General features: G+C 40.1%; 1 protein-coding gene across 2 annotated transcripts in view; it reads right to left on the reverse strand.

Moving 5' to 3' along the window:
* SMAD2 (SMAD family member 2) overlaps positions 1-23,849 on the reverse strand; it is a 78,480-nt gene that overhangs the window by 48,954 nt on the left and 5,677 nt on the right. Inside the window, exon 2 of one of the 2 annotated variants that reach the window (XM_040984980.1) lies at positions 7,474-7,762. In XM_040984980.1, the coding sequence (XP_040840914.1) occupies positions 7,474-7,709 (236 nt within the window). In that variant the 5' untranslated portion in view covers positions 7,710-7,762. Of the gene's footprint in view, positions 1-7,473; positions 8,066-23,849 lie in introns of those variants that run through there. The other variant, XM_040984981.1, reaches the window with a different exon arrangement.

Below are 23,849 nucleotides of genomic sequence, written 5' to 3' on the forward strand. Positions count from 1 at the left end.
GTGAACCACCGAATGGACGATCTTCCTCTCTGTCTCTCTTCTCTGTATATCTGACTTTGCAATAAAAAAATAAATAAATCCTTTTTAAAGAAATTTGAGGGCTAAAGACTCAAATTATAAAATGGCAAACAGGAATCTGTTTGTGCTTGAGGGATCCAGTGGTGGGAAACATCCAAAGGTCATATATGGCCTGCAAAATCATTTGGTCTAGCCCTGCCAAGGCAACTACAGCTAGGACTCAAAACACAGCACATCTTTTAAGTTGACAGTGCTACATAGTCTATGAATAATGTTATAAATGTCCAAATGGCCCTTGGCAAAAAAATAAAAAGCTCCCCACAATTAGGTGACAATTAGGTGACTTAGGTAGGGTTGAATATTCTTTGGAGAAAGAATAGGCAATGTAATATATTTACTTGTATTGCCAGTGAGGATCCCACAGGAAATACTCCACAAGACAGGAAGAAGTAAACAGTACACTTCAATGACTTCTCAAATAATTAAAATCTTTCCAGAATGAGCCCACATATGAAAGGGTAAAGTATGACAGAACAGATCTACATGAAGTTGTAAACAGAGCAAGAAGATTGGAAAAACACAAGGAATCACTTTAATGCCTATTATTTTAGCAGGGTTAGCTCCTGTCTCTGAAACCAACATATCAATGGGACAAGAAAAGTGGGAGTGCTATCTATGGCATCAGGTGCTAAAGTGCCAGACACTGTTTAATCTGGGTATAATTATCAGTTTCGTTAAGATACAAAGGTCCTAGGACAAGCAGGTATTTTCCCCAATGAAGTATATAACAGATAAGCCCCACAAAAGAATGTATCACCTGTACACAAAGCCTCTGATTAGCTAGGCCCTCTCAAACATGATGGGAAAGGCAAACACCAAAGTAAACCATTAGCAGTAAAACAAAAATATAACTTTAATTTAAAAAGTTGTTTGTCTAAGGATACATGCACACATACAAATTTTTACTACTTGTCCATTCTACAGCCCTCCGCTCTACCAGCTGAGCAGGGTGTACCTAACTTTTACTTCTAAGTAACATACTTTTTCAAGTCATAAAAAAGAATGCTAAAAAAAAAAAAAAAATGAAAATAGAAATTCCTTTAACAGAAATATGAACTTCAGAGAAACAAAAATATTAATGTCTGTAATAAGATGAAAATTAACCTGTATGCAAATTCTGCTTAAATACATAACATATTTGCATGCATGAATGCAAGTATTAGGAAAAAACTATATATGACAGTGCTTTTTCAGGTCATCAATAAGTATCCAGAGTAATGATCCGATTCCTAATGTTGAAGGACATACTTCAGTATGTTTTCAGATGTACACTTTAAAAATTAAGAAAATACCTATTTTTGTTTCCAAGAACGGTTATTATCACAGAAAGCTGAGGAGAGATCGATCTTCCATCCACTGATTCACTCCCCAAGTGGCCCCAACAGCCAGAGATTAGTCAATCCGGACCCAGGAGCCTCTTCCAGGTCTCCCACACACGTGTGCAGGGTTGCAACACTTTGGACCATCCTCAACTGCTTTCCCAGGCCACAAGCAGGAAGCTGAATGGGAAGTGGAGCAGCTGGGACACAAACCAATGCCCATATGATATGAGATTCTAGCACGTGTAACGGAGGACTTCAGCCACTAAGCTACTATCCCAGGCCCAAGAAACTTTCTTTTTTTAAAAGTTTATTTCTTTTGCAAGTCAAGGTTACACAAAGAAACAGGTATTATATCTGCTGGTTCAATCCCCAAATGGCCTCAATAGTTAGCACCAGGCCGGGTTGAAGCCAGGAGCTTCTTCGGTGTCTGCCATATAGGTAGCAGGGGTCTAAACATTTGTACCATCTTCCATTGCTTTTCCCAGGCTATGAGTAGAGCACCAGATAAAAAGTGAAACAGACAAATCACAAACTGAACCTGAAAACTTTTAGGAGCCATCAAAATTACTATAAAGTTCTTAAATATATGTGGTATCTTACATTAATAAGCCTTCTTATAGTTTATTCAACCATGAATGCCTGACATGAATTTTACCTAGTTACATTTTTGTGATTTTGTTTAATAAGCCCTTGTTTTTATTTATGATACTCATAACTTCAAAACAAACTTATGTGAAAGGGCTTGACAGAGATCTCCCATATGCTTTTTCAATCTCCAAATATACCCAACAACTAGGGCAGGGACAGGCCAAAATCAAGAACCAGGAACTGGGGACTCCACCCTAGACTCCCCAGAGAACTCTTGAGACACAAGTTCAACAGCCATCATCTCCTGCCACCCAGGGTGAGCAGAAAGCCAGAATCAGGAGCAGCTGGAACTTGAACCTGTGCTCTCTGTAGCGCTGTAAGTGTCTCAAGAGGCATCGTAGCCACTGTGCCAAATGCTTGTCCTAGTATTTATAACTTTCCAATCCATGAGATTGCCATAAACCTTTATTTTAGCAGCCTTATTTGAGATACAAAAACGCACTGGGTAAATTTTCTAATTATCATTAGAATTAGGGAGGTAAAGGTTTAGAATTGCCTGTTTCTAGTTTTTTAAACCGTAATACTAAAGTAAACATCTGAGATTACCATACTCCTGATTGTCTGTTAAGGATGGAAGATGAAAAATTTTATTACATGATCAAAGCACCACTTTTGGAAAACTTTCATAATTTATGAATATAAAAATAATTCTTCATTTCTACATTACTGTGTAACATATATAACATCGCCATCTGGGGACACACACTGCCTTGCTTTTAACTTTACACAATTCCATCCCCACTGAGTTTCAATTCTGTTTTACTACAGACTACATGGTCAGAGTCAATTTTCCCCCTTATGCTCAATCTGACTCTCCTAAACAAGCAACTGTGATTCTGATCTTTCAACTAAATTTTCAAACATTCCTCAGCCTCAAAAATGTTCGAAATCATCTTCCTCTCTGTCTCTCTTCTCTGTATATCTTTGTAATAAAAAAATAAATAAATCTTAAGAAAAAAAATAGGGCCCGGCAGCGTGGCCAAGAGGCTTAAGTCCTCGCCTTGAACGCATCCAGATCCCATATGGGCATTGGTTCTAATCCCGGCAGCTCCACTTCCCATCCAGCTCCCTGCTTGTGGCCTGGGAAAGCAGTCCAAGACAGCCCAATGCTTTGGGATCCTGCACCCATGTTGGAAACCTGGAGGAAGTTCCTGGCTCCTGGCTTCGGCCGGCACAGCACCGGCCATTACGCTCACTTGGGGAGTGAATCATCAGACGGAAGATCTTCCTCTCTGTCTCTCCTCCTCTCTGAATATCTGACTTTGTAATAAAAAATAAATAAATCTTTTAAAAAAATGTTCAAGATGGAAAAACTTCATGAATTTCATACTATTTTGTCTTACTACATACAATGGTAAAAGGAATCAACAATGTCAAGCATCTGACTACAGCTTTTTAAGCCTTCATCAAGCCAGGAATATGCTTCTGCCCTAATTTCACTTCTGCTCTAAAACAGGGGAGTGCAGAGTATAGGAGGACATTGATTAAGAATCAAAAATATAGGCATTTTAAGAGATATATTAGCCATTTAAAAAAAATATTTAATGGGACTGGCACAATGGCTTAACAGGTTAATCCTCTACCCGTGACATCAGCACCCCATATGGGCACCTGTTACATGTCCCAGCTGCTCCTCTTCTGATTCAGCTCCCTGCTGATGGCTGGGAGGGCAATGGAAAATGGTCTGAGTCCTTGGGCCCCTGCACCTATGTGGGAGCTCCAGAGGAAGCTCCTTCCTCTCAGCTTCAGGTTGGCCAGCTCTGGCCCTTGTTATCATGTGGGAAGTGAACCAGCAGATGGAAGATCTCGAACTCTGATTTTCAAGTAAAATAAACTTTTTAAATATATGAAAGGCAGAATGAAAGAAGAAGAAGGAAGGAGGTGGGGGAAGGGATACAGAAGAAAGAGGGAGGAAAAGTGGAGGGAAAGATGGAAGCTGAAGGGAAGGAGGACATCTTTCACCCACTGCTTCACTCTCCAGCCAGGGCTCAGGGCTAGGATTCCAAAGCCCAGGAGCCCAGAAATCCACCTTGGGGTTCCACATGAGTGCAGATGCCCAAGGACTTGGGTGACTTTCCCTATCTTCCCAGGTGCATTAGCAGGAAGTTGAATCAGAAGTGCAGCAGCTGGGACTCAAACTAGTGCTCATAAAAGATGCATCATCACAGGTGGCACTTCAACCCACTGCTGACCCAAGTCATTTTTTGCGCTGGTGCGATAGACTAGCAGCTAAAGTTCTCGCATTGCACCCACCGAGATCCCATATGGGCACCAGTTCTAATCCCAGAGGCCCCATTTCCAATCCAGCTCCCTGCTTGTGGCCGGGGAAAGCAGTCGAGGACGGACCAAAGCTTTGAGACCCTGCACCCGGAAGAAGATACAAGTTCCTGGCTTCAGATTGGCTCAGGTCTAGCCATTGCAGTCACTTGGGGAGTGAACCATCAGATGGAAGATCTTCCTCTCTGTCTCTCCTCCTCTCTATACATCTGCCTTTCCAATAAATAAATATTTTTAAAAATAATAAATAAAATTAGGAAATTTATTTGGGGTTTTTTTTAAATCATCGAAACTTACATGTATTTTAGGCTAACAAAATGATAACATATTTTAACATTTTAATTGCAATTTTAAGCAAATAAACAATCTTCTATCACAGTTTAAATAACTGATTTCCAGCTTCACTTAACACCTTTTACACTCCACATAAAAAAGTTAACTGAAAGCCAACTAAGGTTTCATAAAGTTATTTGCAAGTTAAGAAATGACTAACAAGCTAACATAATGTAATTCTAATACTACTAAAGACAAAGCAAACCATAAAATACATGGCACCAAACTAAAATATAAGGAATTAAATGTTCTGATAATCAATACTTACTAAGATCTACAGTTTATGCATTCACATTTATAAAGACCGGCTTACTTAATTCACTGAATGGCAGTGACAAAGAGATCCACTTGTTTACTCTTCAAATGGTTCCAACAGTCAGGACTTGGCCAGGCCTAAGTCTAGAGACCAGGAATTCCTTCTAGGTCTTCCACAGGGTTGACAAGGGCCCAACTGGCTTGGCCATCACCTGTTAATTGCTCAGGTACATTGGCTGGGAACTGGGGCCAAAGCTGAACAGCCATACTCCAATCAGCACTCCAAAATGGGATGCTAGTATTACAAAGTAACAGCTTAACCAGCCTCAATCTAAAGCCAGCCCCAGAAATGTACATTTTACAACAGAAAAAGTTCAAATAAATTACCTAAGTTTGTAAAATTTAAAAAAAAAAAATCCTCCAATTGAAGGAGCTTTAGAATATGAAGAGAAGCTCTACCTGAGATTGCCAAATTAATGGAAAATGAGGAAAAGAAGAAAGGCAATGGTGAGTTCTGTGATTTGAATGCCTGTAAAGGCTGACTTTTCAAAGACTACCCCCAGATTCTGCTCTGGAAAATCACCCTGCAGTCGCAAGCCATGCCCTCAATGCAGCTCTGCAAAAACACAACTCCCTCCATCTCTGCAGCACAGAGCAGCTGTGATGAGGTGAAAACCTACTGTCTAGTCTCCCAGCCTCTATGCCTGACAGCCTCACAACCAGTTTCCTCACTACTGCCAGGTGCGATACACTGCCTTCAAGATTGTACCCTCAGGGATCTCCCTTAGGCTGTGAACCCAGTAGCACACACCTCTGCCTCTATGTTGCCTATATAGATTCACTCCCACCAACTGCCACGACTCACTATACCCTGGAAGGACATCAGCCTGTTTAGGACCCTTCACCAAGCTTCGCATCACCGCTATCTCCGTGTCTTGCAATGTCAAGACTACCTTCACTACTATTCCTCTAGAAGAAGTCTTGTGGACACAACCCCCTTAGCATACCTCTTCCCTAACACATACCACACCGTAGGAAATTATCTTCTCACTTGATTTCCTTCACCAGAAATAACTCAAAAGCAAAGACTATCTGAATATGAGTGAGAAAGAGCTTATTGAGTATGCCAGGTACATTTAATATTTCCTGAATTAAAATGTCACCCACTACCTTAGGAAAAATTAACAAATATATGTGATCTGCTCCTAGCAAGCAAGCCCTGTCAGCTAGGAGCTTCCACAACATATGTCCAATCCATTTGCTTCCCAGACCAGTCCACAGCCACACCCACCCAGCTTTCATTATCTCAAAATTAAGACTACTCTTACAGTCTCCTAACTACCCTGCTTTTGCCTACTTAACTCTGCTCCCCCATATCTCTCTCTCTCTCTCTCTCTCACACACACACACACACACTCACTCTCTCTCTATTCCCCCAGCTTTTCTCTCAGCAATCAGCACAGCTTGTAAAATTTTTAAATCCTTTAAAAAATGAATTTTCAAAAAAGTCTGCTTTTTGTTTCCCATTACATTCAGGCACAGTATCCAAACACACATGGTGCTCTACAACATTCATACACCAAGTTTTTTCCACATGTGAGATGCTACCACCAATGGGCTCCTTCTCCCACCTGCTCTCTTCCTGCCTGGTGGCCTCTATCCTCAGCTCACTCGCTGCTCCTACGCAGCCCAGCTCAAGCATCACATCCCAAGCAAAGCTGTTTCTTAGGCTGCAGTCATTCCCCAGCGCATCACCACACCTGTCTCCTCTGCACTCACACCATGGCCAATCAGATGGTTTCCTTGTTGATTGTGCATCAACCCCATTAGGAGGGCAGCCACTTGGTGTTTTCTTCCTGTGTCTAAAAACAGCGTCTTACATACAGGCAGCACTTAAGCATTTGGACAACACAAGATTAAAGTGACAAGACATATGAACCCATGGTGAGAAATAGCTTACAGCCTACATACTGAGACAGGAAATACCCCACACTGTTGCTATTCCCAGAGGCTCATGCCACCAGGATCTTCAGTCCACAACCATCAGCAGTGTGTTTCTCAAAGTTCACTACAACCATATCAAGCAGAACAGCTTCATGCACTATAAAGACACTAGCCCAAATGTATATTTCAAACACTGTAGAGAATTTCGTATTTCTGACACTTTCAAAAAGACCCATGACATATACAAGAAGTAATGAAGCATATTTAAAAACCACCCACCACTGTTTCAACAGCAACACTTCTAAGAGTGGTACTTATGTATACATGGTTCATCAACACAGACCAAGAGCCTCCTCAGGACTAGGTTCTGACTATGGCCTGCAACGTCTAAGCAGCTGTCCCACCATTGTGCTTTGTCGGAAGTGATGCTGCAACTCCATAGGTCTAACCTCCTTACTTTGTTTGATTATATCTCCTCACGGTTCAAGAAAATCATTTGAAAAAGGCACAAATCTTAACTGGTAAAACAAAACTAAAGACAGGTTAAAAGTCATATTCAGTAACTTCCCTTCAATTCCTGTAAGGTCATCCCACCTCCAGCTCTAACAACACTCACCTTGGTATGGTAACACATTTAGTATTACAATTCTGAGTGGTGATGGCTTTCTCAAGCTCATCTAATCGTCCTGTTTTCTTCAGCTTCTTCACCAGACTTTTCACGGCCTTCTCGCACCACTTCTCTTCCTGTCCGTTCTGCTCTCCTCCTCCAGCTCCTCCAGAGCCACCAGCAGACTTCTTCCATCCAAGCAGTCTCTTCACCACTGGTGGAGTGAATGGCAAGATGGACGACATGCTCTTACCAAAGGCCACAGTCCACACTGCGAGAAGAGATGGTTGTAGCTATCCTAAGAAAGACATGAAAAGGACACAAGACTAATTTTAAATTCAAATAATATCAACAGACTATCAAATGAAAACTAAAATATAGGATAAATATCTCAAAGTATTAATTCCACAACTTTCTGAAGTTACATCCTAAAACTGAATATGTTATCGTTACCAATTTAAATGGATTGCAGAAACAAACTCATCTAAAAAAAAAAGTTACTATAAGTACCAAAGTCTTACAAATACATGGTAATTATGCAAGTAAAATCTCTTCATTTTTATAATGATTTTGTTTATTTCAAGGGCAGAGTCATGGTGAGGGGAGAGAAAGAAGGAGGCAGAGATCATCCATCTTCCCATTCAATGGTTTACTCCCTAAATGGCCATAATGGCAACAGGTTGGCCAGGCCAAAGCCAGGAGCTACATCCAGGCCTTGACAGGGTCCAGGGTTGTCCAAAGCCATATTCCAAGGCAAGGAAAGCCAATAGAGGAAAAAGTCAGGTTCACTGTCACCCGCCCTTAGAGAGGACCTTTAATTTACTCCTTTCTCCCCAACATTAATTTTTATCTAACAACACAAGTCAATTACAGTCTTTCTTCCAACACCAAAGCAGAACTTACACACTAGTTTTTTTTTTATATTTATACCAAAGTTACAGGCATATAATAACTCCTGCAACAATCAACCTCTTGTATTATCTTCGATTTCATATGTAAAAATTAAGACTGACTTCCTTATATCCCCTATCTCCCAACTGTAACTATGCGTAACACTGTTAATAAGATTCGGTAAACTATATAAACATGTTTCTTACATATTTTTGCTTTTCCAGAATTTTAAAATTCATTTGCTTTCTATGAACCTACAATAAATTCTTCACACATTCCATCCCATCAGTTTAAGGATGTAAATAAATCTTTAAAAAAACATTTTAAAACTATTTTCACTTGATGGCTGCAATGGCCAGAGCTGAGCCATCCAAAGCCAAGAGCCAGGAGCTTCTTCCAGGTCTCCCACACAGGTGCAAGGTCCCAAGGCTTTGGGCCATCCTCTACTGCTTTCCTAGGCCACAAGCAGGGAGCTGGATGGGAAGTAGAGCAGCTGGGACACATGGAAACCCTATAGATCCCCTATGCACTTGCACATAGAGGATTAGCCTGCTGAGCCCACATAGAGGAGCTCAGTTTTTTAAAAAAATGTTTTTTAAATATGTCTGAAAAAATATATTAAGAAGCTGCTAGGGGACGGTGCCGCAGCACAACACATGAATTCTCCTGCTGCACCAACATCCATATCAGCACCAGTTCATGTCCTAGCTGCTTCACTTCCAATCCAACTCCGTTTAGGCTCTAGGAAAGAAACAGGATGGCTCAAGTCCTTGGTTCCCTGCAGCCAAGTGGGAACCCTAGAGGAAGCTCCTAGTTCCTGGTTTCCGGCTTCAGATCAGCTCAGCTCCAGACACTGCAACCATTTGGGTAGTAAATAATTGGGTGGAAAATCTCTGCTTTCCCCTCTATGTAAAAAATCTACCTTTGAATTAAAAATAATTCTCAAAGAAAAAAAAGCTCCTAAATATTTTCACTTTAACAAAACTTCTCAAAAACTTCAAAATGCCAGGATAAACTGCAAACTTCAGAAGGAAGAAGGCTGCAACTGATCAGAATATGTGAGCCCAAAGGCTTCAGCCAGTAACTTGAACATAGCCCTGGGACTACATCTAGGACATGCTGGGAAATGGGACTGGTCTGGGAGGATGGGAAACTGGTTGTTAAGTTTTTCAGGGGGGGACAAAAACCTGAGAGACCCCATCAAATCACAATGCTTAAGCACTGACAGTAAGATTGCTATAAGATATATATTAACTTAAAAAAAAAGTTATATACAATCTCAAAAAAAGAGCTGAAACTTAACATGATTCTAAAATACATTCTTCTAGCTTAAGATACTCAGACCTTGACATAGTTCATTAGCAAATAATGGTCACAACCTAATTAGTAACCAGATTCACTCACCTCAAAAGGGAAAAATAATTAACGGGTCCTCAAGCTCAAATCAGGAGACTATCCTCGTAGGCCTCCCAAGAGAGGCAACATGGTACATCCAGTCTCATCAATTTAGCCAAGCATCCTATGGTAGGGACACAGAGACTTGACACATTGCTACACTAGCAATACTGAAATGAGCTGTGGATTAGACGTTAAAAACCTGGAGGCAGTCAATAGTATGATTTTGTCTGTCTTTATTGTCATTATTAATTAATTTATTTGAAAGGCAGAGGGAGGGAGGGAGAGAAACAGATTAAGAGATCTTCCCTAGTGGTCATAACAGTAGGGCTGGGCTGAGCAAAACCAGGATCCAAGAATTCCATCTGTCCCCATATGCGTGGCAGGACAAAGTACTCAGAACATCTTCTAACACTTTGTGGGTGTATGAGGGGATAGTTGGATTAGAAGCGGAGTAGCCAGGACTCAGTTTGTGCTGGTGAGGGATGCCAGGGTTTCATGCAGCAACTTAACCTGCTGTATCACATGCCTGCCAGTAATTGTATGTTTTTCCTTCACAATACAATAGAAATGGTGGATATGAGGTTTGCTCAGAGTGAGGAAATTATAAGTAAAAGATCATCAACAAAAACTTGACAAGCACCGCATTAAACACAGGAGTCTACAGGAGTGGATTCTACAATAATACACATCAATAATGCACTGAAGGATACAGGATATAAAATTACAACTCACCAAAATAAAGCAAAGTTCCATCTAACACATGGGATAAGCCTGGGACCACAATGCAGCAAAAGCTGCACCTGGCTAACTGTGGCCCCTGCTGAATTCCTACACTATGCCTCAGAGTGCATTGTAGGGGAACCAACTATATAAACCTTAATCTTATACAATAGTCAGCTTAACACAGAGAACACCATTAATTCAGTCTCTGACAGGCTATCACAGAGTGACACTAGAGCAGAAATCTGGAAAGGACACCAGGCAGAAAGCGCTCAGCATGTTTTCTGAAGACAGGAAATACTTTAGGAGCTACAAAAAAAAATTAGGTTATCACTAGAATGTGAGTACAGGAAGCGCTGTGGTAGGAGATGAAGGGAAAACAAGGCCAGCCCAGATTTAAGAACTAAAACAGAACTCGGTGCTAATGTCAAGAGTATAAACTCAACTGTAACTGAGCACCAAGCCATGGTATATTCATCACTACTGGAAGTTTGGAGAGAGGAACAAATCTGATGGCTAACGTTACATGGTCAGTTTCATCTAGGCCTATAGTTAAGTCAGGAACCACTAGACTCAGGACAGAGGCAAGTTAGTACAATAATCAGTATGCCCCGCTAGACAGAGAGGAGCCTATCTTTCAAAAACTTCAAGAAGGCTTGGTTCCTGAGGACAAGTCCACACTTGCTGCAGCTCCACACCAACCATATTCTTAAAATTAGTCTCAGAGCTTAAGTGTGCTCCTTATGAAACACTGCTAGAAAAGCAAAACACAGAATCTTAGTAAAAGTGCCCATACTTTTGGCTCAAATATCACCAGCAGCAATGGTTTAAGCTGCCCTCTGGTTCAAGTTCTTTTTGTCCCATTTCTGATCTGCTAATGTGCCTGGGAAGGTGACAGAAGATAGCCCAAGTACTTGGGTTCCCATGTTGGAGAGCCAGTCTTGGCTGTCAGTCATCATGAAACGAATCAGTAGATGGAAGATTGCTCTTTTTTTTTTTTTTTAAAGGGCTGGACCTGGCTGAAATCAGAGGCCCAGAATTCAATGCAGATCTCCCATGTGGTTGCATGGAACCTGCTGCCTCTCAAAATGTGCATCGGCAAGAAACTGGATTGGAAGTGGAGCTGGGATTTCCAATACATGACATACACATCCCAAGCAGCAACCTAACTGCTCAGCCAAATGCCTGCCATAGGAATGTTTATTAGGTGAGATGTATTCTTCAAAGTTTCCTATGAAATCTTTTAAATTTCTGTTCTTCACGGCAATCAAAATATCTTGTATTTAAGTCTACTCTGGGGTCATCCAAATGAACATGATTTGAGACTACCCTCCTGATTTCAGTCCCCCAGATCAAGCAGTTAAAAACACCCTGGAACTAAGCAAACACTTACAGTTGCCAGTTTTAACTTTCCATGTCTCAGTAACCCTAGAGGCTAATACGGCCATTACTCTGGAAAATTGTTAACAAAATACTGTTTGTTAGGAATATCATTAACATATTTTAACTAGTTGAGTTTCTTATTTCAAATAACTAAAGTATGTATTTAGTCAGTATTTCTGAAATCTAAAAACTGAACTCAGGCTAACAAGAAATAATGACCTCCAAGTTGAACAGCTGAAATAAAAAAGAAAACCAGGCCAATGAAAAATATCAAAATGCAAATAATTTGCAGACTATAATCAGATTTTCTTCCATGTCACCAAGCTCTCTGCTCAAAACTTTTCAGCCTCTGTAAGAACTGAAAACTTCAGATGATAACTTTGTAATTCCCATTGTAAATGATATTTACATCATGTATGGTTTAAGAGAACTGATGATTTTACAGCTAAATAAGAAAGCTTATAAAATGATAGCTTAGTAAAATTAGGACTCTAAGCTTACTCATTGGAAAGTTTCAAGTAAGTAAAAGATCTGATTATCCTGAAGATCTACTAAGTAAAGCTTTAAAGTTACTTACAACTCTGCAACAGCTTTGTAATTAACACTATCTGCATGTTTATTCAACTACAGACCACATTCTCTGCAGACCTTCAGTTGTTCTACTATTATTAAAGTTCTTATTCTAATGTAAGTCTTATCATTGATTTCACTGATTTTGCACTAGGAAAAAGCCTCCAAAATTCTTAGAATGATTTCATCTTACGGAATATACAAATTCATATCTTAGTCTAAAATCTTTTATGATAACTTTGCTTCTTTACAACAGAAATCTAATTCTGCCCGCCCCCCATAGAGGAGGTATTTGTTGAGTATTTAAGTCCACATCAGCAAGCATGAACTAACCTAGCAAGACCCCTTGTGAAGTGGGCAGATACTGTGAGCGCAAATGAGAAGTCTAGGGCACAAGTTCCTGAAGTTACAGAGATAATACCCATTAGATAGTCACACAAGCATTTTAGCTTTACTTTTCATATTTAGGTTTCTAATGTCAGAAATCTGAAATCATCTTCCTCCAGAATGGCCTCCTTAATCAGCCTTCTATAATAAACTATGTTTTAATAATGCCATTCCTGTAAATATTAAATCCCTATGCAGTAAAAATTTGATGGGGGTATTTTGTTCATTGATATACTTATTCACTTAACAACACCATGGCAGGATTTTAAGTACCACTGCTTTCTACTGTAGTCCTGAAACTTGCCAGGATGAACCTCCCTTCATTTTTCAAACTTATGTTAAGTTATTGTTGGTTATTTCAAGTTTAGAATGTTAAGATCCACAAAATCCCTAAGGACTTCAACAGAACAATGAACTGTCAAAAAAAACAATATAGTAAATTCCAGTACCTTCCTTCCAGCTGTCAAATCTTAGGATTTTTTAAAAAACTGAGAAAGAATAGGACAGCTACCACCTGCTGGTTTGCTCCCTAATGCCTACACAGAACTCAATCCAGGTCTCTCTTCCACACGAGTGGCAGGGATCCCACTACTAGAGCCATCAGCACAACCTCCCAGGGCTGGATCAGGCATGAAGCAGAATCACAAGCCAAGCAGGAACTCAAACTCGGGCATCCTAACTGGTGGCCTGACTAAGTTAAACACCTGACTCAATTTTGCCATATTTCATTAGACATAGACATGTTAGATACAGCTGTGTATATCTATCTGATCCCATTTCCTTATTATAGAAAATTACTTTCCTGATTGACATTATATCCATAATTTTGCATAAATGTATATGCAAGTTCAATATCATTCACATTTATTTTCACCATTACCATCCAAGCCAGTATGTATATAATGCTAAACCCTAGTTTATCTTAGCTACCATTCAACGTACAGTTTGTAGCCCATTTTCCTCTTGACTACTTAGGTTTCCAATTTCCCTCTCTCTCTACACTGTAACTTAACATACACATACATTTAAGGGCAGTTCACCATAGGCTGTATTCTATTCCTACAAAGTGAGGGCCATGAACCATTAGTGAGCATGCAATCACTGCAGTACACTGAAAGAGATCATCTTTCAAAAGCATCGGCATTTCCTGAAAATGGCCTTATGTCACACGTTAAAAAAAATATACATCCCACTACATGTGTACCAAAACCAGCATAATAAAGTCCCAATGGATCCAGCCTCCAGCTAACAGAACAGCAGAATTCCCAGGTGCTTGGGCCCATGCCATACCACAGGAGACCCTGATGAAATCCACTGGTTTCAGTCCGGCTCAGTCCTACCTGTTTTGTAAAAGCTGCTTCAGAGTGAATCAATACATGGAAATCAGTCTGTCTCTGCATCATTCTGCCTTTCAAAAAAATTTTTTTCTTAATAAAAATCTTTCCATGCACTATGATTTTCCAAAAACGGTTAATTCTAATACTGCTTTGCTTCATTTTTAGTTATCCAGTCTGCTTGGAACTTTTTTTTGTAGGGCAAGAGGAGATATCATTCCCCTCTTCAGCACACATAAGCAAATATGCCCATACTGTGCATTCATGATGCTACTGTGCTTCTAGATTTTTTTTCTCCTCTTAGCCTGTATCTAAGGCTAAAAAAATTTAGCTTACTTGAAAGGCAGTGTTAGAGATCAATCTTTCACCCTCTAGCTTACACCTCAAATGGCCACAACCATGGGATTGGTACCACAGGATAGTAAGTTAAGCCTCTCAGTACAGAGTCAGATTCCCACACAGGCACTGGTTCACATCCTGGCTGCTCTACTTCCGATCCAGCTCCCTGCTAACAGCTTGGGAAAGCAGAAAACAAACAAAAAAAATACCCTAAGTCCTTGGGCCCCTGTATCTAGGTAGCAAATCCAGAAGCAGCACAATGCTCCAGATTCCTGGCTTCAGATGGGCTAAGCTGTGGCTATTGTGGACATTAGAAGTATCTCTCTCCATGTCTCTTCTAACCCTCCCTTTCAAATAAAATAAAGCTTTAAAACAACACACACACACAAAGCAAATAGGGCCACAACCACCATAAGACAGGAATCAAGAGCTTCTTCAGGGTCTTCTATATAAGTACAGGGTGCCAAGCACTTGGGCCATCTTTGGCTGCTTTTCTCAATACATCAATAGGAAGATGGATCAAAGTGAAGCAACCAGGACTCAAGGGTGCCCATATGGGATGCTGCCCAAGGGTGCCAGCCCCTATCATGTCTTAATCATTGAACTATATAATGTACATCCTGTTGCCTGATATCGTGAATTCTCTTTCACATGCTGCAAGTTTTACTCAAACAACACTGAACTGATAACAGGAAGCTGAATCAGAGAAACTAGGACTCAGCAGGCCCTCTGACCTGGGATGTGGCCATCCCAAGCAGCATCTCCACTGCAGCACCAAACACCCACAATTTGATTTCTATTACCAAATATTATCTTTATGTATCCTACAACTGTGTACAGATGGAATCATACTTTATGTACTCTGTGTATGCTTTTAACAAACTTAAGTTGTCTATTCTGCTAGTTTTCTCGGATTTTCTTCTCATAAGCAACTACTGAGCTTTTTTCATGCCTTCCCTTATCTCTCTTCCCTAATCCATCAAGATTTTCATATGGCTTTTCTCCTTTAACGTGTTAACACGATTTACTTCATTTCCAGGTTTCCTAAGGTTCATTATTCTTATATGGCTGAGATAATCCCCAATTAGTCATGGCTGTTTTGTTTTGTGTAAACACTAGTATTTTATCTAGGATTTTTGTTGTATTCATCAGGGAGACACTGCCTGTAGGGCCCCCCTCTTCATAACACCTAGCTTGAGTATCAAGATTATAATGTTTACAAAATGATTTTTCTTTTTAATTCTTAAATAACATTTTGTACAAACTGAGTATCAGCGGATTCTTAACCTGTTTTAAAATACCTGCCCTTCTAGGATTTCCATTTAACACTCAAAAATTTATTGAGGAATTTTAAACTATATTTCTTTAGATTGTTAACTACTAACTAAAGCTTTTAAATCATAGGTTTCTAATTATTAAGCCAATTTTGGTAATATACTTTGCTGGAAATTGTCCACTTAGTCTATTTTCAAATTTAATATAACAAAGCTGGGCCCGGAGCATGGCCTAGTGGCTAAAGTCCTCGCCTTGAACGCCCCGGGATCCCATATGGGCGCCAGTTCTAATCCCGGCAGCTCCACTTCCCACCCAGCTCCTTGCTTGTGGTCTGGGAAAGCAATTGAAGACGGGCCAAAGCACTGGGACCCTGCACCGGTGTGGGATACCGAAAGAAGTTCCTGGCTCCTGGCTTCGGATTGGCATAGCATTGGCCATTGCGCTCACTTAGGGAGTGAATCATCAGACGGAAGATCTTCCTCTCTGTCTCTCCTCTCTGCATATCTGACTTTCCAATAAATAAATAAATCTTAAAAAAAATAATAATAATATAACAAAGCTAGTGACAGCACATTTGTAGCTTAAAATCTCAATCTGTCTACAGCTACTACCTTTCATGTCTAATACAGCAGTATCTTTTTCTCCTCTATCAATCATGGCAACTTAAGTCTATTCAATCTAGCATCTTTGGCTTAGTTTATCTAGCTGTAACTGCTCTATTTTTATTAATTTCTACTCTTGACTATTTCCTTTCTTAAACTCAGTACATTCCAAACTGTTTTTCTCATTACATTATACAGTTAGCTCATTAACTTTTATTTACTAATGAACAGTGATGGTTCATTTCCCATTTAAGTAAATGTACTTTTATTGTAGGCTATAGCTGACAGGAACTTTCATTCTATTTTTTAATTTTCATGGAGGTTTTTATTTATAAACATGCTTTTTACCATATTATCATGGAGTTAGGAACTTATGGTGCTATTTTCCTGCTACATTATTAATTTAATTGCACTGGGGACCAAGGATCTTATTTGAAAACTATAAATTCTTTGAAATTCAACACTTGCTTTGAAGTCCAGCACATAACCAATTTTTTTTTAAGCCCATAGATACTTGAAATATGTGTGACCACCGGATGTTCACTAACCATAGTCTTTTGATCCTTTATAACCTTGTTAACTTTTTAGTTTTCTTAAATTACTGACAGGTGTATTAATATTTCATGTTTACATATATGTGTAACACAATTCCAATTTTATCTTATAGGTTAAGTAAAATTTTTTCCACTTCTTTGCCCGGCAAGGTGGCCTAGCAGCTAAAGTCCTCGCCTTGAATGCACCAGGATCCCATATGAATGCTGGTTCTAATCCCGGCAGCTCCACTTCCCATTCAGCTCCCTGCTTGTGGTTAGGGAAAGCAGTCAAGGATGGCCCAAAGCACTGGGACCCTGCACCTGCATTGGAGACCCGGAGGAAGCTCCTGGTTTCAGATCAGCTCAGCTCCAGCCACTGCAGTCATTTGAGGAGTTAACAAGCAGATGGAAGGTCTTTCTCTGTAAATTTGATCTACCTTTCTAATAAAAAGTCAATAAGTCTTAAAAACAAGAACAGAACTCATGAACACAAGAATAAGAGATAAGAAGAAAACAAGCAAAATTCTGATAGAAGCTGTGAACAGATCAAGACTGTTAACTCTAGGCTAGCTACAGAGAACCCTAACAGCTAAGCAACTGACAGCAACAGAGCAATCAGGAGGGGAAAGAAAGGAAATGGTTGGGACTAGGTGAGAATTCCTTGGGAAAGACTCCATGTCACTGGGAACGGCCCCTCTGCCACAATGTTTGTCCCCTACAGTGGGGCAGTCTTCCTGAATGAGAACACAGCTGACTTTACTGAAAGTAAATGCTGAATGCAGATTCCCAAGTCAATTCCTCCACAGGTGTTAGTTCCCAAATACTAGCAGCAAGACACCCCTACCCTAAAGTGAGATCAAGAAATTCTTTCCTAAGGTACCTGGCCAACCCAGGACAAAAAGCATGCAGACACACTGAGAGTTCAGCAGCCCACTGAACTCCCTCCACGGTGAAACTGGAAAAAGACAAGCCTCCTCAGCCTGCAGTTTGATTCATTTTTGAGACCTCTACTTACCAAAAATTACCATTTCTCTGTAGAAAAAATGACAAACAGTAAAAGGCAGTTCCAACAATACTGAGACTATACCAAGAAAAAGAAACATTTCAAAAATCAACCAAAAAAAATAAGATTGCGCAAACCAGATACAAGAGCCACATGCTCTGAAATGGAGCATTCAAAAAATACAGAAACTATCAGGTAGGCTGGTAGCTCATGACAGCAGCAGTACGGGAGTAGGGTCAAAAGCAAAGCCAAAGTAATTTCCTAAACAGAAAAATCAATAAACAAAAAATACTAGAAAGACCTCAGAGGTAATGGAGAACAGGGAGCCAAATTAATAAATAAAACCCCCTTAACTGAAAGATGGAGAATTTTCAGATGGCAAGAGACCCTCACAAGCCCAGCAGAAGGCATGAAAAAGCACTTCTGTCCAGGCCCACAACAGTGAAACATCACCTCACTGCAGACAAGGCAAGAGCCTGAAGTCTCCAGGGAAAAAAGGGAGGCCATACAGAAAAACTTAACGGTTTTGGTTTTCTCAACTACTCTTAAGTGTTAGAATGAACAGAGCATTATATCTTCATAGGCCTTAAAGCATCGCTTCCAACCTAGATACCCATTATATAGCCAGGTTGAAATAAAGGCATTTGCAGACACATTAACATCTCCCAATATTTACCTAACCAACACTCTCATAAAAGGTTCCATAAGACTGATTTCATCAAGAGTAAAGCAAGAGAAAAAAAGAAATTCATAATATGACAGTGAAAGGGAATCCCAAAATGACTGCTGTGTGGCAGGCAGAGACAACCAGCACAAAGTAGAACAGCCTGAAAAATGTGCAGCCAAGCCTTCCTCCAAGGTGAGCCATGAAGTCAACGAAACACCATCTTCACTGATGAGTCCCCTGATAATCATGGGAAATGGAAGGGAAATGGTAAGGGGATGCAGGCTGTTATGGCTGGAACAGAACACACAGACACCTAATCCCCAAGGTCTTAAAATCTTATATAAACAGTTACTGCATTAAAGGTGGAAACTTGATCTAATAGTGGTGTCTGGAAAGTAGGCCTTACGGGAAATCTGTAAGTCAATGGGGGCTTGCCCTGGAAGGTAGCAGCCATAAGAGTTGAGCATATATAAGCCAAGCATGATTCTTGTGTGTGTCTGCTTTACTGTTCACATTATAATTGACCCTCTGCCATCCTCCAGCCTTATCACATGCCTGACCCAATAGGGCCACTTGATGGACAGTGAACCCCTAAACCGCCAAGCTGAAACATAACTTCTTTCCTCCAGAAGTTTCCACCTGGTATTTTAAAGTCATAAAGAGCTGACTGCTAAGAGGGTTATCACTAACTTAGCCAGCAATTTCTAATAGCACAGATTATAATGCCAAAGGAAAAAAATTAGTGGAATGTATTTATATATACATGTTTGTTGACACATGGAATTTCTTCTGAACAGTGCTATCAGACATGTTATACAAATCACATATGAAAATCCAAATTTTCTATTAACCATATTAAAAAGGTAAAAAAAATAAGTATACCTTGGCTCAGAATGCTATAGCAAAGTACCACAGACTGGCTGACTCATAAGAACGTTCTCATAGTTCTGAAGGTTGGAAGCCCAAGATCAGGTGCTGGCACAGACAGGATTTACGAAGGTCCTCCCCCAGGTGGCATTTCTGATGCATCCTCAGGTTGGGGGTGGAGACTGAGAAAGCCTCCTGAAGTCACTTACACAAGTGTAAAAATCCCATTCAGGAGGGTGCCAGCCTCACGACCTAATTCTTCCCCCAAAGTCCCAAATACAACATATAAAGTTACAATTACAACATAAATTCTGGGAAAACAAATTCAGCCCATAAGATGAAATTAATAATTTTAATAATTTATTCATCTGTTCCAATAAACAAAGTATTCTTTTATTTTTCAAACAATATTAAAAACTGAGATAGCTCATATTCTATTTTTTTACAATTAGAAGCCTAGTGTGGGGGCTGGCATTTTGGCACAGTGGATTAAGCTGCTTGCATCCCACACTGAAATGCAGGTTTGAATTCCAACTACTCCAACTCCAATTCAGTTTGTTACTGATGCATCTGGGAAGACAGCAGATGATGGTCCAAGTACTTTCCCCCATTTGGGAAACCAGTATAGGATTTCTGGCTCCTGGTTTAGGCATGGTCTAAACCAGGATGATGCAGTCATCTGGGAGAGTCAACCAGTGAATAAAAGATAAGCCTATTCTCACTCTTCATTGCTCTGCCTTTCAATAAAGTAGTAAATATTTTTCTAAATGATGTCTAGTGTGTATTTTACACTTGCAGCCCATCTGAATTGAGGGATATCAAGAGTTCACAGGTACATGTGGTTAATGGCTATGCTGCTAGACAGAACCAGTTCTAAGAAGGCTCCACAAAAAGCTAGTAAGAGCAGCTGCACTCCTGGAAAGTGGACCCTAGCAGCAGGAAGAAGATGTACGGCAAACTTCTCATCACTTACTATATTTTGTTCCTTTCAAATTCTGCACCACGTGCAAGTATCACATATTCAAAAAGATATATTCCCCAAAACAGATTATAAAAGTAAGCTCAAGCTTACTACTATACATCTATTTTCCAGAGTGCAAAATGACATATAAAGGAAGTATTTGTTAAAATATTGCTCATAACATCACAAAACTGGAAACAACTTTAATGTTCAATAAGGAATGAGTTATTCATACAGAAAAGTATTATGCAGCCAAAGAAAAGGGGCACTCACTATGTACTCACATAATTTACAAAACATGCTATTAAGTGAAATAGAAGAACCACTGTGTTAAAGGGTAATTTATACAAAAAACGTTCACATAAACATAAAATTTTGGAACAATACACAAAAACCTTAATAGTACAGGTCTTTGGAAAGGCCACTGGGAAGCAGGAAACACTCTGGTAGAGATTTTTCACTGTGTATTCCTTAATTTCTAATTACAAAAATGTATTGTCTCTTAAAATTCACCTTCCCAGACCTTGCTGCAGATTTTTTTTTAATCGATTACATTGCATTATGTGACACTGTCTCATAGGCTCTGGAATTCCCCCAACCCCTCCCCACACCCTCCCCCCATGGTGGATTCCTCCACCTTGTGCTGCACATGTTTTAACCCCATCAATATTTAAGTCCATCTACTACACAGGGTTTTCCCAGTTCCCCCGTAGTTAGGAAACTTCTTTTCCTCAAACTTTTCACGCTTGAAAAGTTTGGCTATTTTTAAGCCTACATTTTCCAAGGTTCTTTCCCCAACCCTCAAATGACAATACAACTTCATCCTTAGCTTTTAGATCCGATTCTAGCAAACCCCCCACAACCAAACTTTTCTTAGTACTGGGTGATTTTCTTCCAGTATCTGGGAACTTTCTCTTAAAATCAAGTGTACACACAAAAGAAAACTCAGCCTTCATTTCATGTAACATTTCCTTGTGTTTGCAATAGGAAGAATAGATCTGTTTTTATCAATTTAAGAAACTTTATGTAGTCAATAATGACAAACACTGAAGAAGGTAGTATATTAAGAAAAGACTGCTAAATCTGGCAGTTGTTTAGGAAGGCAGTGGGAAGAAAAATAGGAGAAAAGGCAAAAAACAGAAAGCTGAAGCCAAAGACAGAGAAATGGAAACTAAAAAACAAATGCAGACTCTTCTTTTTTAAAAGTATGGAGGTAATAGGGTCCAGCACAGTAGCCTAGTGGCTGAAGTCCTTGCCTCGCACACACAGGGAATCCCATATGGGTGCCAATTCTAATCCCAGCAGCCCTGCTTCCCATCCAGCTCCCTGCTTGTGGCCTGGGAAAGCAGCTGAGTACAGCCCAATGCCTTGGGACCCTGCTCCCATGTGGGAGACCTGGAACAGGCTCCTGGCGTCAGATCAGCTCAGCTCCAGCTGCTGGGGCCACTTGAGGAGTGAATCATTAATAGAAGATCTTGCTCTCTTTCCACCTCTCTATTCGACTTCCCAATAAATATATATGGAGGTTATAGAAATTTCAAGTATCTTAAAAGTACAGAAAAATGCAAAATTTTTCCAATATACCTATATAAATGTTAATAAAAAATTAATATTTAAATGAAAAATACATGAAAACAATAATGCTATCTCATCTAGGATACCTCAAATTCTACTGCAACAATATAAAATCATTTTGTTAGATTTTTGGCACTCTAACTTCGGCAGCACATACACTAAAATTGAAAAGATTTTTGACAATCTACATACAAATATCACATCAAGAGAAAAAAGGCAGCATCGCTAATATCTTGGAATTTCACAACTGTCTGGGTCAAAGAAATCTTAGCCAAGACAATAGAAAGCATTAAAATACATAAAAATCAATTTTTCAAAAACAGATTTCTCAATCCTCTCTGAGCCATATTCTATCCAAAGTAGTAAGCTAAAAAGGAGGGACCCTGCCAAGTGGAAACGTTAAGTTGGCCCCGTGGAGTGTGCTATGCCTTTTAAACAAAGGCAAATAGAAAACATTCATGAGTTCCATTGTATGAGCTGTCAAAACCTGATGTGAGAGTTTGATTTTAACCCTAAAGGCAATCATTAGGTCAGTGAAAGTTCCATCACCTAGGGTCTGCTGCACATACTCCTCTCCCTCTGAATGAGTAGGGCTGGAACCCACAGCTCCATAAACAGCTTGTAAGCGTGCTGCTTACACACCAATCTATTATTCTCAGATTGCAAGAAAGTACCCATCAGGGGACTGCACAGCCCGGACTCAAGGCAGGAGCAATACCAAGTACTCCCTTTTCCTTCAGAGCGCCAGAGAGCGGCACCTACTACCCACATCTACTCACATGGGTAGGGCCTCAGGCGGGAGCAGTTTCATCACAGCAAACTCTGGGGCAGCACTGCCCAGGAGAACTTCCAACGACAGTAAAAGGCCCTCGGTCTCTGCTGCCCACACTGCCACCAGCTACACACGTCTGCCCAAAGTTAGACTAAAATCAATCACAGTGGCCACATTTCCAGAGTCAAATAGCTGGGCGTGGCTGCAGCTACCTCCAGGAACATGATTTCTTTAAGATCCCATTGTTCCCAGGGGGACAGTGAGAAGAACACTGCAGCAGAGGCTTCAGCAATGCTCCCACAAAGGAGGCTCTTCTTTCATCTGCTCTACATTTGAGATTCTGCTTAATGTTCTTTAGGCTTTTCTCTGGCTGCTGCTGAGAACACAGGTGTGCATGCTTGAAGCATGAAAATTCCTAGTTTAGAACAGAAATGGCCACACAAAGACCTCAGCCAGTGCTCAGCCCTCCCAGTACTTCAAACACTTTTAAAGCAAAGCTTCATTAACCAGCTAATATTAACTACAACCTAACCAGCTGACTATATCTAAAAAGTTGATGTAAACATAGAAAATTTGCATTCATTGACGCAAATAAACCACCTCTAGTCAACAAAGTTTCAATAGCTCCTTCAAATCAAGGCAGAAGGCTCTGGTCCACCTTCACCAGACCATTTCTAACGAGTTTATGCTGCGTCCTCTGGATCCACTGCCCACCATTTTGAAATGAAAGATGTGATTAAGAACAACAATGTGAGTACTTAAAAGACCTTTGACATTATCTTTTCACAGACTGGCTGAGACAACATAGGAAATGCAGTTTACTTTTTAACACAACACAGGAGATCATACACTTCCTGGGATACTTCCTCAGATTCAGTCTTACAAAAGACATAAGGTCAGGAATAGATAGGCTGTACTCTTCCCTACTAATCAAATATTAAATCCAAAATGACCCTATTTCCCCACAAGAGGGAGGGAGGCAGGATACTGTGGAATACGCAGGGAACTGCAGGTTTTCACATGTAAACTTAACAGACCAAAACCACAGTCCACACTCAATTTCCACCCTCAGTTCTCCAGTTCTAAGGTCAAGGTAATCCCAGATTGT

Source organism: Ochotona curzoniae, unplaced genomic scaffold (genome assembly GCF_017591425.1).
Source record: "Ochotona curzoniae isolate NIBS_2020 unplaced genomic scaffold, NIBS_Ocur_1.0 contig_43, whole genome shotgun sequence".
Classification (NCBI taxonomy): Eukaryota; Metazoa; Chordata; class Mammalia; order Lagomorpha; family Ochotonidae; genus Ochotona; species Ochotona curzoniae.